The sequence below is a fragment of the Tribolium madens genome, unplaced genomic scaffold (genome assembly GCF_015345945.1).
Source record: "Tribolium madens isolate multiple individuals breed KSU strain unplaced genomic scaffold, Tmad_KSU_1.1 Scaffold_96;HRSCAF=242;Tcas5.2_LG5, whole genome shotgun sequence".
NCBI lineage: Eukaryota > Metazoa > Arthropoda > Insecta > Coleoptera > Tenebrionidae > Tribolium > Tribolium madens.
Window position 1 is genome coordinate 14,038,998 of NW_025401068.1, and position 13,905 is coordinate 14,052,902.

The window sequence follows — 13,905 nt, forward strand, 5'->3', positions numbered from 1 at the left end:
TCGTTACATTTAATTAAATTTTGCAAATAATTAAATTTAAATCCATTTTTACACATGTAAGTGTGCTTAAAGAATTTTCTTTTAATATTAAACTTTCAAATTTAAAAATTAAATTAAATTTGAAGCAGCGCCATCTAGGTAAATCAAATAGAACTTGACTTAAGTTTTACCGGGAGCATTCAAAATGTTTTGTAGCATAAGTGCATAATACATATGAAAAATTAAAGTTACAACAGTATTGCAATCTTTGTCGTCTCATGTTTTTACTTCAACGACCTTGAACATCAGTTTTACTTTTTTTACTGCTCACATATGCTCAACGGAGTAAATAAAATACACAATAAAGTCAAATATAAATCAACAATTTAATAATCAGTACTCTAAACAATTTACAGTATAAAAATGTAGTTACAATATGTACATTTTCACGACTTACATAACTGGAATGTTACAAAGTACTCTTACATTTCAAATTGACACAACCATAAAAACCTCACTTTACTAAATAAATAAAATAAATAATAATAGGTCAAAACGGATCAAGTTAGGGAATTTGAGCTATCAAATATTTTGAAACACAATTTGGACCCTGTCTCTCATAACAACAAAGAAATTTGATGGAAGATTGTTCAAAATTGACTCTTTTTCCAAATTTCCTAAATTGCACGAACCTTCCTCTGAATTAAATTAACAGAACTCAACCTATCATCATATTCCTGTGCTTTAATGTACATAAATACTCCCGCTATCACAGTTATAGTTCCAACAGCACTCAATACTGTAACTTGATTTCCAAACATGATTACAGATAACCAGATTAAAAGAGCTCTTTTTGCTGTATTTGCAACACTAGAAAAATTTGATTAAGATTTATAATACGCAAGAAATTGGAAATTACCTGTGGGTCACTGGACTAATGTAGTCCATTAAAACGTACGCTGTTATGCTTTGAAAGTGGAAAAAAACTCCATTCAACATGAAATAAAAAACCATGTTCAAATCAATTGACTTGTTGTGGGTGAAATCTACTAAAAACAATGTGGCAGGAATTTGGATAACTACACTTGCAATGCTGGTGTAAAATTGAAGCTCTGCAGGTCTAAAATGCGATTAAACATTGATTTATTTCACAATGAATGTATTTTCTTACGTGTATTTGAACTTATCTCCTGATATTAACATCTTTGAGTACACATTTTGTATACATTCAGTCAAATTTGTTGCCATTGCGGCCATAAAACCACGAATTTCAAAACTAATTTCATTAATTGAACATAAGGCTAATCCAGACATCACAGGTAATAAACTCAAATTCACATAAAGTCCTGTTTGTTCTCCTAAAACAAGGTTATAGAAAAAAATAATCATGTCCTGAACATACCTAGCAAAAACCTAGATATCAATACTGTAAATAAAGGTGCCGAACTTTTGATCGTTTCTGTAAAACTCACTGCAACGTAGTTGAGAGCCACCAGACCCAAAACTACAGTGAGAAACCTAAAAATGTAAAAAAATTATTTAGTTATAATTAGAAAGAAAGACCAACCTTGTGCACCCCACTAAAACCATATGTCTGTAAAATCCAGGTGGTTTACTTAACCTTTGGGAAGGTTTATACATCCCACAAGGGAAGTATAATTGAACAAATCCACAAGTGGCCGTCATCAACATTTGACAAGCACCTAATAACAATAATTAACAACTGAACTCTCGAGTATACATTTTACCTAAAACTGTGGGGTTTCCATTCAAGTACGTCAAAATATACTTGTTTAAAAATAAAGTACAACCACTGAAAAAGTACCACAAAAGCAGGAAAAGTATCGCTCTGAAATTTGCAAGTCCAGCTTTGTGGGTGTCCACATCAGGCAACTTTTCCTTTTTTACAACTACATTGTTCTCCTGTTTCACATCATTCGAGTTTAACGCAATTTGAGCTTTATCCATCTTCAGAAGAAAACTTATCTAAAGATCATCGCTACTTCCAGATTAGTCACACGGCTTGAAAGTAGCAATTGATATAACTTTAAATTGTAGACAACGCAAAAATAATTGTTAATCCATTGTTATAAAACATTCACTTTACACGTCAGTACTCAAAAATCAGAACTATAATTTGAACTTAACCTCCAAACACTTGAACTGTCACTAGTGTCACAATCAGATGTCAGGGGTGGTGCAGAGTTGCCAAGTGTGCAACCACATTTTCAATTTATCATTTTTATTTATTTCAGGTCCACTTTTATGTTTTTAAAATAGTCACAAAGAGTTTTTTAATCTATTTTTACCTCAAAGTCACACGGTTGAAAATTAATTTGATAAAAAACTTGAGCTTCTTTACGCCCCTTTTTTAATGTTATTGACCTTTTTTTATTGCAATGAGTATCAAATTACATCAGTCAATTTGTTTTTTGGAGGGAAAACTCGCAATAATGTTTTTTTGGACAGTATTTGCTCGCATTTTGATTAGGGCCCTAAATACCGGTCAAAAATGTTGCAACGCTGCACACAAATTGTCAAAGTGACATTTTCGCCTTAAATGAATTAATGAATGAAAAAAAATCCTCCTGAAACTGCTGGTGGCAGTAACGTATTGATTATTTCTTAGAAGCGTGTCAGGGAGTGTTATGACAGGGAAACAGGTGCGCGGTCATCAACCCTCGCCGTTGTAAACATTGATCTGTATGAAAAGTCCAAGAAATGGCCTCTTCAAGTCAATTTGCCCCAATATTGTGACATCCGCCCAAGATGCAGAAGAAAGAAGAGAGTTTCGAGCACAAAAGATTGGAACTTGAGGCATGGCTGCAGAGGATGGAAGCCCGACTGGCCTCCATGGCGGCCGTGGGACACACCGCCGACGTCCTCGAAGTCCAGCTCAGGGAACAAAAAGGACTTCACGCCGAACTCCACCAGTTCAAAGCACAGATCGAAGCTTTCAATCAACTCACGCAAAGACTGATCACAGCGCACCAACACGAAGACACCAGTCGCTACAAAAAGGTAAAAAATACTCACTCCCAATACCCAACCCCAACTCTATGAACTCGATTTCAGACAGCCGAGTACATAAACCAACACTACATTCGTCTGGATGCTTGCGTTATCAACAGGGGAAAACTCCTACACTCAGCTTTGAGCTCTCTGCAAAACTTGGACCGCTCTCTCGATAAATTTCTAGCGTGGCTGAGTGAAGCCGAGTCGGTGGTTGAGACTCTCGAGGGCGATGCGGAGTCTCGCAGGGCCGCCCACCAGTTGAAAGAACTGCAAGCTGATATCGAGAGACAAGCCCCTGCCCATGCCGCTCTCCGGTCGTCGAATTTGGCCCTGCTGGGGACCATGGCCCCCGAAGACGCTCTAATGCTCCAATTGAAGGGCGACGAGATGGAGCGCCGATGGCAAGCGTTGAAAACCCGCACTTCAGACTTGAGAAACCGACTGGAACACAATGCTGACTATTGGAACGCTTTGTTACTGTCTTTAAGGGAACTGACCGAATGGGTGATCCGAAAAGACACAGAATTGGGGCTAGCGGCCCGACAAGACGACCACCGCGCTTTCCGCCAACAGTTAGAAGACAAGAGGCCCCTAGTTGAGGCGAGTTTGAGGAGTGCGCGACAATTCGTAGCGGGGGACCCTTCTGGGGAGTTAGCTCGAAATTTGCGAAGGGAGTTGGTCAAACTGTCCGATAAATGGAACGCTTTGATTGATAAATCGGACCAGTTAGCGGCGAGATTTGAACAGAACACTATTGTAAGTATTTGATTTTGGGGGTAACAAAGCATTGACATAGCCCTATGTATACTTTTAGAAAAAACGAGTCAATTTCATAGGGTAGGCAACCAACATTTCAAGCTTTTAGAGGGTACTAGATATTAAAATATTCAAAACTAAAATTTTGTGTCAAGTTTGTCAAGTGTCAGTATTGAAACTTAAAGCGTAGCTTTAAAAAGTTAATACCATTTATGATACCCATATAGCCCCCACGATCGCCAGACTTGGCACCTAACGATTTTTTTCTTTAGGGGTATTTAAAAATAAAAATTTATACTAATGTTCTAATGCAAAATTTAGAAGAGCTAAAACAACGTATTCGTACAGAATGTAATAATATAGATCCTGAATTTATCAAGAATGCAGTGGCGGGGTTTCCAAAATCGCTTGGGTTATTGTTTGGAACTGCAAGGAAAGCATTTTGAACACTTGCACTAATTATTAAATATTTTTTATGTTTTGATTGGTTCTATTTTTTTAATTAATATTTAATTACATTTACTTTGTTGTTTTTACAAGTTTGTATTTTATTTATCGATATTAAAGCCGTTGTAATATTGGTTGCCTATGCCTAGACTAACAAAATCGTAATAGTCATAGTTACATTGAAGTTGACCCGGTTTTTTTTAAAGTATACATAGGGCTATGTATACTAATAAAAAAATGTCCCTGTATGTGTTGTAGTGTATAGTAGTGGCTTTCGTCGTTATTTGTGTTAAAAACTGAAAGAATTCTTTCATAAAAACTTTGATTAAAACATTTTATATATAGATATTTTCTAAATTATGATTAAAAACTATTAGAATGGTAAAACCGTGCCTATGGTTGTTCGCAAAGAGCAACGAAAGGAAGTGTTTCTTTTAATTCGTAAATATTAGCGTACCTAATTACCTATGTTTTTGCGTTTTGCATTCGGTTAAAGTAGCATGTGAATTTGTGGCAAGCACTTACAAGAGATTGACTTTTGCAATTTAGTAGAAATTGCCTAAAATATGATGTTGTACCCTCAGTTTTTGATTTTTCACCCTATTTTTTAAAAAAAAAACGACTACTAAAAAACGAAAGACACGAAAACATAATGTAGCAGTTGAAGAACACAAAAAAAAATAGAAATTGGATGTTTATACATACGTACGTCGTCCTTTGGTTTAGTCTGTTGGATACTAAATTTTATTATTTTATATTATCTTCATTTACAGAAAGTTTTTTTTTTAATTTCTTAAATTTAACAAAAGTATTTTAGTATTTAAAATTTTAGTCCTTTTAGTACTGCAACAGGTGAACTAATTGCTTTACAACAAAATGTTGTACCTGATGCAGCAAAGAAAGAGGTGAAACTTAGGTACTCGGTAGCATTATCGGAAATAGTATTTCTTGCAAGTAAATGAATTGTCTTTATAGAAAACATATCAGACAACTTATTTATTTTGGGGATTATAAATAGGAAGACTTAAAAACTATCGAAGCAAAACAATTATGGCAAGTGGTAAAGAAAGATATTCAAAACTATCAAGCAAAATTTAAATTGTTAAGTGTGAAACAATGTCAACAAAAGAAAATAAGTCTTTTTTGTTGTTTCATTTGAAAGAAAAAATAAAATGTCAGGGACTCCTTAAGTTTATAATACAGGGTGAATCAAATCCTTCCTTGCTTAAACTATTTATTTTTTGAAAAAACTAATTGATGAGTGCTAAAGTACTATAAAAATGTGATGATTTAACAAGAATAAAATTTTTGGAAATTTCCTTTTATTTTTGAGTTCTACAAAAAAATGGCAACCCACTATGAAATCATTTTTTCAAAAAAAAATTTTATTTAACGAAAAAATCACAATTTTTACAATTCGAAAGGGATTTTTTGGGGCTAAGAATAAAAGTTGATTTACCCTGTAATATGCATGTTTGATGTATTACAGAGAAACGTTGCGAAAATTATTTTTACCAATTATTTTCAAATAATGAGATATTTGTACTTTTTACAAGGTTACTTTTTTCAATGTTAAAAACAATGTTAAAATTCCGGTTTTTAGAAATTGAAACAGTTGACTTTGAATTTGGAAGAGGCATCAGCGGCTGTTTCGCGACTGGAGAGAGCAACCTTGAGTTGGAGTGGTCCTCGGAGTGCAGCTGAAGCTCGAGAACTTTTGGCCAGCTTGAGGAATTTAGAGACGCAACTTCCGCAGTTGCAGCGGTCGTTGGAGGAGGCGAGGATTCAAGCAGCCTCCTTGGGGAATGCTTTGCCCAATAATCTGGCAACGCAGCTTGAGGATTGCAGTGCGAGGTGCAGAGCCCTCCAATCGGCGATTAGGGAGAGGCGGGAGCAGCTAACTAGCACAACGCAGGGTGAGTTTAAATTAAAAATAGTTTGTTCTAATTAAAAAGTGTTCAATTGGTTTGGGTTGTGATCGGCCCACATGTATGTAAATTAAAAATGTTGTTGACCTCAAATGTTTGTCTAGTTTATAGTTGAGAAGTCCTAAAGCCTACACAAACTTTCACATTTTGTCACTTGATGAATGAAACGTGTGACACTACATGAAACTTTTTACTTGTTACATTAAAAAAATTATGAGTAACAATGAAGTGTGATGTAAAGGTGTTAAATCATTTTGTGGGCGTTTTAAATTAATCTGTTTACACAACAAATTACACGGAGATCGTAACTACACGTCAAATTTTATTACAAAAGTGTCGGTGTAATAAAAATAGTGATATGTTTCAAAGAAGATATTTTCCAAGTATGTATTGAACTATTACGATAATAATTATTATTAAAACAATCCTTTAGTGGATAAATTTCGACACTATAAATACAGGGTGTGTCAAAACTCGCACCCCAGAGAAAAATTTCAAGTAAGATAAGGTACCAGGAACATGGAAAAAATCTTTAAAAATGTCTGTCAAAAATTTTGACATTTATTTTTGACATTTGTCATTTTTTATGTCTATTAATGATACTGATAATCTTGTATATGTTTTTTATAATTATTCAGTAAAAGTACAAAAATTGTGCCAATAAAATAACATAAAATAACATTAAAGAGAGCTAAAATTTAGGATACAATGCAAAATTTAAACTTTCATAACTTCGAAATTTTTACAGATAGAATTTTTTAACATTCTTTTCATGTTCTTGGTATCTTAACTTACATCTGGGACGCGAGTTCTGGCGCCCCTATATAAGTATTAAAAAAATAATGATGTTTCTACCTTTTCGTATTTCCGGTAAACATGAAATAGATAATTACATTCAGCTTTTTCGCATCTAGTATGTTATTATTTAGGGTATTTTATTGTTATTTGTGCTTTTTTATTATTATTTAATTTATTTAATTAATTTATTTATTTGTTTTATTCATCAATTTTGATTTTATTAAATACTTTTTTTGTTTATTTTTTTTTGCTTTAATAAATACATACAGTCAAATTAAAAAAAAGTGGTCGTCAGTGTCACATTTGGGAATAAAATTAACTATTCCTGCGTAAATGAACGTACTTAAATTTACAAAAATACATTATTTCGCATCATGAAGCTTGGTAATTTGTCATCAAATCAATTTTGTTGTGAAAATGTAAATCATTTAATGTTTATTTATTATTTATTAATTTTTGAAATGACATTGACCACTTTTTTTGAATTCAACTGTAATATCATTTACGTATTGTCATTTTCAATGACATACGAGTTGTCAAAGTGATAGTGTGTTGGCATCACTTGCTGTTTGTGTTTAGTAATTTTGAATTTCTTAATTTGGCAATTTATCTTGACGTGGAAAATTCAAAATTATCCATCATTTTTGACAAATTAAAAAAAAATGGATTTGGAAAAGCCGCGCAGAAAATAAAGCTGTAATAAGCTATAGACTATGTTTTTTACTATGTTGAAAATCGAGTTTTTGTTTGTTGGCGTTTCACGAAATATAATTAATTTTCTTTCGCCATAACTTCACCATCTCGTTTGACATTTTTGTAACTAGGCGTTGCTTATACTCTGAACACGGTTATGAATTTGTGCTTAATATATTGTATAATCTGCACCAACGTATTAAAAATGACAATGTCATTGAAAACGGCTTTATTATTATTTAAAAAATCTAAATGTAATACTTGGCCAAAATCCACTATAAAAATTTGAACCGATTACAAAATTTTGTCAAAAAGTTCATTCAAAAAGTATTATAAATGAGCTTTTTGATAAAACACTTATTTAAATCAATCAATTATATTCAAAAAGTTTAGTGCAACGCTTTCCGATCAAAGTGACCTGTGACTTTGAAACTAAATTGGCAACACCGAATTATTGGCGATGACAGGTGACGGTGAATTTGACAGTTTGTGTCACCAACTGAATTTCAAAATCATAGGACACTTGATCGGAAATTTGTGAAAGTATGTGCATTACTTGTTTTTTTTTTTTTTTCAGGAGAGATATCCCCGGGCCCATCAAGCGTGCAGCCACCATGGGAGCGCTCCACCACGCCCAACAAAGTCCCATACTACATCAACCACAGCACCGAGACAACCCATTGGGACCACCCTCAAATGCTCGAATTGGCCACTTCTCTTTTACAACTCAACGAAGTGCGATTTTCCGCATACCGAACGGCTTTAAAACTGCGCGCAATCCAGAAGAAATTGTGTCTAGATTTAGTTAGCATTAATGCCGCTTCTGAAGCATTCGATTTGCACGGTTTGCGAGGCCAGAATGATAAATTATTGGACGTGGCCGACATGATTTTGGTATTACGAGCGATTTATGCAACTGCAGCCTCGCTGCAACCATCGTTAGTTGATGTCCCTCTGTGTGTTGATTTAGCTCTGAATTGGCTTTTGAATGTTTACGATAGTCAACGGACTGGACAATTGAGAGTGCTTAGTTTTAAGGTAATGCTACTTTAGTCCAGTCAGTAGGGGCCAAAAAAGACCCTACAAAAGGTGGGGTAGTAGTAATTTTTTAATATGTTGTTAAGATCTAAGCCTTGACAAAAAATCTAAGCGGCTCGAGCCGCCATCTTGGATAAAAGGTACGAAAAATCGATTTTTCCAAAATAACTCCGCAGCGGTTGATTATACGACAAAAGTGTTCAGATAAAAGTTAAAGAAGACAAAATTCCTCACATTTTCTGTATAAACATTTTTTTGTAAGTCTAATGTGTAACGAGTTACAGCGGCGGAAAAATGAACATTTTTCCCAGAAAAATAGCAAACCTCCCCATTTTCGACGGTGAATTTCGTGAAATTACACCTGTTTTTACTGTTTTTATACAGCGATATGTATTTCAAATTACACTGATTTTTTGTTACATATAGGGTTATTCATAAATATGAAACAATATTTGAACCTCAAAAATGACATAAAACGGTGTTAATAATAACTCGTGTCCTATCTCTAGTGATAAGAATTTTACAGCCCTCGGAACGTGGGTATGGAAATTTGTTTTTTTTTGTAATAATTTTGGAACCATTTGACCAAACCTACAGAGTGGTCCAGAAGTCTGAAAACGCTTATTATTTTCTGGCGAAACTATCAATTTCTTGTAAAAAAAAATATAGGTGTACAATGGCTATAAAATTACTATTCCAACAAAAATTGAATATCAATTAATTGTTTATACTTACGAGATACACATAAGTACTAACAATTTTTTTTTAATGGAAATTTACCACAATTTTTTTCTAGACAACCAGCTTGTTATAAGAATTGTTGCTGTGCAATTCTTTTTGTGTACTTAACACTTTTTGTTAAAAAAATGTTTGACTTACAAGTACTAAAAATTTTTTTTTAATAAACTACTCGTTTTTTTTTTAAGTAAATTGATGAATGTTTAAAAGTTGTAAAGAAGCGCTGCCAATATATTTTTTATTTTAATTAATTGTTTAAACGTACCACCCCTTGGTCGGTTTTCACAACAGGTAAAGTTTGTCATAAATTGTAACATTTTTAATAAATATTTTTGTACATTTATAAAATGCAGGAACATATCTTTGTAAAACAATAAATAAAAAACCGTTTTATTTAAGAAAAAAATATTAATAGTATGGTAATCTCAAAAGTTTGAACAATTTTTCTCTTTAACATATTTTGTAATCGGATTTTTTTCTTAAACTGTCTAATTTTTAACTTGAACTGAAATTTTTAATTAGAAATTTGTGATTTGCAATATTTCCTAAAATATGCACGAAGTTGCCAAAATATGCACTTTTTAAATTGACCTATTTTAATCAAAAAACATCAGATATGCATAGAAAACTTATAATTTTGTTGATATACCTCTTAATAACAAATATGCATTTTGAAAAATCAGTGTAATTTGAAATACATATCACAGTATAAAAACATTAAAAACAAGTGTAATTTGTTCTTACAAAATTCACAGTCGAAAATGGGGAGTTTTAATATTTTTTGGAAAAAATGTTCATATTTCCGCCGCTGTAACTCGTTATACATTAGAGTTACAAAAAAAATGTTGATACAAAAAATGTGAGAAATTTTATCTTCTTTAACTTTTATCTGAACACTTTTGCCGTAGAATCAACCGCTGCGGAGTTATTTTGGAAAAACCTATTTTTTGTACCTTTCATCCAAGATCGAAAAGTTGGATTTTTTGTCAAGGCCTAGACCTTAGACATATTAAAAAATTACTACTACCCCAGTTTTTGTAGGGCAAAACTCCCTACTGACTGGACTACTTGGAACTGGCAGGTTTTTTTTAAATTATGGTTGTAGGTCGGTTTGACTCTTTTGAGTAAGGGGCATTTGGAGGACAAATATCGTTATTTGTTCCGCTTGATAGCCGATCCGCAACAAAAAGCCGATCAAAGAAAACTCGGATTGCTACTCCATGATGTCCTCCAAGTTCCGCGCCAATTGGGCGAAGTTGCGGCATTCGGCGGCTCGAACATCGAACCCTCAGTCCGCAGTTGTTTGGGAGAACGTGAGGACTTGGAAGTGACCCATTTTTTGGCTTGGTTGAAACAAGAGCCCCAATCGTTGGTCTGGCTACCGGTTTTGCATCGATTAGCAGCCGCGGAAACAGCCAAACATCAAGCTAAATGCAACAGTTGTAAACAATATCCAATAGTCGGTTTAAGATATAGGTGTTTGAAATGTTTCAATTTCGATATGTGTCAGTCTTGTTTTTTCGCCGGGAGATTGACCAAAGGCCACAAATTATCACATCCGATGCATGAGTATTGCGCTGCGACGACATCAGTTGAAGACATGCGAGATTTCACCAAGGCTTTGAAGAACAAATTCAAGAGTAAAAGATACTTCATGAAGCATCCTCGAATGGGGTATTTGCCTGTGAGATCAGTCTTGGAAGGAGACGAATTGGAGAGTCCCGTTGCTTCCCCCCAACACAACGATATGCATTCGCGGTTGGAAATTTACGCAAGTCGATTGGCTGAAGTCGAATTGAGAGCTGCCTCCCCCGAGGACGAGCACCGACTAATCGCCGATTATTGTCAAACAATTGAAGGTCCAGGGAGTCCCGGCCAACTCATGCTGGTTATTGACGAGGAACAAAGAGCGGAATTGCAGGAAATGATAAGAGAGTTGGAGGCGGAGAATGCGGCCTTGAGACAGGAGTACGAACAGCTTCAACGAGGAGCAACTCCGCATCCACCTCAACCTCAACACGATGTACTCGCGGAAGCCAGGCTTTTGAGGCAGCATAAAGGGAGGTTGGAGGCCAGGATGCAGATTTTGGAGGATCATAATAGGCAGTTGGAGGCTCAGTTGCAAAGGTTGAGGCAGTTGCTAGATGAACCGCCCACCTCGACCATGCAAACCAGGAGTGTGACGGCGTCGCAGTTGAATCAGGATACTCCAGGGAGAGTGAATCAACCACCGCCACCTGCCGATCATCGCTAATCATATCATTTTGTCATATCATAGAAATGCTTGTCTACCATGTTGTTGAAATATACTCCTACTAACCATATCGTAATACACATCGATGTGTTCATTAGAGTTTGATTCGATGCTAGATATTTATTTTGTTAACAATTTTCATTTACTAGGGATCGAAATCATCAGTTCAATAAAGTATTAAATACCCAAGTCAGTAAGGTGTTTTATTCGAAAACCTTGTTCACAATCCACGAAATTAGTGTATTGCATTTTTTTTTTAATTTGTTGTAACATATTAGGTAACGGGTTACTGTTAATAATGTGATTTTGATCTTTAAGTCAAATTTTAGATCTCAGTTTGGCAAGCTTGATTCTCAAATTCAATTGTCATTCATTTGCGATATAATAAATTAGAAGGATCACCAATAATGCAGTGTTGCCAATAAATTTTTTATCACAACCATTTTACCCGGTAGTTGCTTGACCTTTTTATTACTTTTTCAAAAAAAATATTGATTCATTCTTTGCAAATTCATACATCTAAATGAATAATTGACTGAACTGATCGCTTAGTCAAAAAAATTCATCATTACACGTTTTTGAACAATTTCTTTCTCAACTGTAGGTCATTGCATTTGGAACTAAAATCTTTGAATACTCATAATCTCACAAAAACTCACTTCCTGTGAGTGTTTTCAACATAAAAAAAACTTTTGCATATTTAAAGGTTTCCCAAAACTTGAGTACCTAAACAAAATTGTAGATGTTATACGATTTTTAAATATGTTTCTGTTAAAATTGATTTTAAAGCTCTAAGCGACTCATCATTGGAATGTGTAGTTTTTTTAATTCAAAATTTGTCTTTTCGAGGGCAATACAAACTTATATTTTTTTAATAAAACACCCTTTATTTTATAGCATTTTTAGGATAAACTTTTATCGGCCGATTTTGCAAAACTAAAAATACTAGAAAAACAAGAATGTCACCACTTTAAAGAGACATGTTCAAACTTAAAGCTGTAATAGTTTTTAATTTAATTAAAAAAAATAAAAAGTTTATTAAAAGTGCAATAACTTAAAAAAATTAAATGGAAGAACCGATTTTTTGTTTTTTTTTTGTTTTGTTTTCAAAGATATTAAATTATTAGTCTAATAAAGTTAACAAATAATAAAAAGATATTTAACTTTAAATGCATGTTGATTGCAGCAACAATGCATATCATTCAATGGGTATCATGAATGTTATTGTTACCTGAAAATTTCACCTTTTGATTACTAAAACAAGGTTAAATTTTGTCAATGCTTAAAATTAAATATCAGTAAGAGGCATTTGTTTATGTTTTGGAAAGAAAATTTAAAAGTCTAGCTTTTAGATGCGATAAAATTAAAAAAAAAGTGTTCCTTTTAAAATTCTTAAGTTATTCAACTTTTAAGAGAGTTACATTTATTTAACTTCTCGACTGCAACTCTTTCTTCTTTTAAGCTGAATTAATTTTTTTATTATTGTTTTTTGTTTTGGTGTAATACATTTTTAAAAAGTGTGCGTTTTCGTCAAAGATTACATTATTTCAAAAACTAAGAAAATTGGCCAATGGGAGTTTCGCTTAAAGATGTTAGTTTTAAAAAGTACATCCAAAAACGTAAAAAATATAGGATGTTCCATTTAAAAAAACATAAGTTTGCATTGTAACTATTCTGAAACATCCTGTATACTTGAACATAATTTTAGGTGATGCAGATGAGGACGTGTACGTCTATAAATTTATTTAAATATTTTAAATGGTCAATAATGGACTTTACCAACTCGCTGGGACACCCTGTACAGGGTGTTTCATATAATTTTACGAGGCGCCTGTAAGATGCAATCAACAATACATATTTCCATACGAACTCGATCACAAATTTTGAAAAATTGGATAATCTTCTCTAGTTTGTTCACCTTTTCAAAAATTACATTTTTAGTTAGTTAGTGATTAAGATAGATAAACTAGAATCATATTAATGCCGTCTCTTGATAGAACAAATGATAATTATTTCTGAAAAACTGCAGTTTATGACTATTAATGAAACAGTGACAACTACTATCATGGGTTTCCAAAAATTAAATAATTAAATGTGTATTTTTTGTATCTAGTGTTTTGTGAATTTTGTATATTTGGGTGCGGACATTAGGTGCAAGCCTCGTAAAGTTGTGTGAAACACCCTGTATATGTTTTTGCCGTTTGGTTTGTTCAATATGTAAGGGGAATCGGGGAAATTGAGATATTTGGGTAAATGAAA

The 13,905-nt window shown here is 33.5% G+C and overlaps 2 protein-coding genes across 2 annotated transcripts; one reads left to right on the forward strand and one right to left on the reverse strand.

Moving 5' to 3' along the window:
• Positions 1–346: 346 nt before the first annotated feature.
• On the reverse strand, positions 347–2,598 carry LOC123013018 (solute carrier family 35 member E2A-like). Its single transcript, XM_044411304.1, has 6 exons — positions 1,728–2,598; positions 1,547–1,682; positions 1,382–1,497; positions 1,151–1,337; positions 899–1,099; positions 347–849 (listed from the first exon to the last, which is right to left on the reverse strand). Exons 1-6 carry the CDS (start codon positions 1,945–1,947, stop codon positions 657–659), a joined length of 1,053 nt encoding a protein of 350 aa, XP_044267239.1. The 5' UTR covers positions 1,948–2,598; the 3' UTR covers positions 347–656.
• Positions 2,175–11,839, forward strand: LOC123013017 (dystrophin). The gene is made up of 5 exons (XM_044411302.1): positions 2,175–3,000; positions 3,055–3,750; positions 5,801–6,113; positions 8,194–8,654; positions 10,498–11,839. Exons 1-5 carry the CDS (start codon positions 2,749–2,751, stop codon positions 11,644–11,646), a joined length of 2,871 nt encoding a protein of 956 aa, XP_044267237.1. The 5' UTR covers positions 2,175–2,748; the 3' UTR covers positions 11,647–11,839.
• Positions 11,840–13,905: the final 2,066 nt, after the last annotated feature.

Excerpts from the sequence above, each read along its gene's own strand:
- LOC123013018 (XM_044411304.1), bottom strand. The coding sequence starts at position 1,947 with ATGGATAAAGCTCAAATTGCGTTAAACTCGAATGATGTGAAACAGGAG. Across the intron at positions 1,683-1,727 it reads TGGAAACCCCACAGTTTTAG|GTGCTTGTCAAATGTTGATG; the intron begins GTAAAATGTATA and ends TATTGTTATTAG. Across the intron at positions 1,498-1,546 it reads GTTTTAGTGGGGTGCACAAG|GTTTCTCACTGTAGTTTTGG; the intron begins GTTGGTCTTTCT and ends TTACATTTTTAG.
- LOC123013017 (XM_044411302.1), top strand. The coding sequence starts at position 2,749 with ATGCAGAAGAAAGAAGAGAGTTTCGAGCACAAAAGATTGGAACTTGAG. Across the intron at positions 3,001-3,054 it reads ACACCAGTCGCTACAAAAAG|ACAGCCGAGTACATAAACCA; the intron begins GTAAAAAATACT and ends ACTCGATTTCAG. Across the intron at positions 3,751-5,800 it reads GATTTGAACAGAACACTATT|AAATTGAAACAGTTGACTTT; the intron begins GTAAGTATTTGA and ends TCCGGTTTTTAG.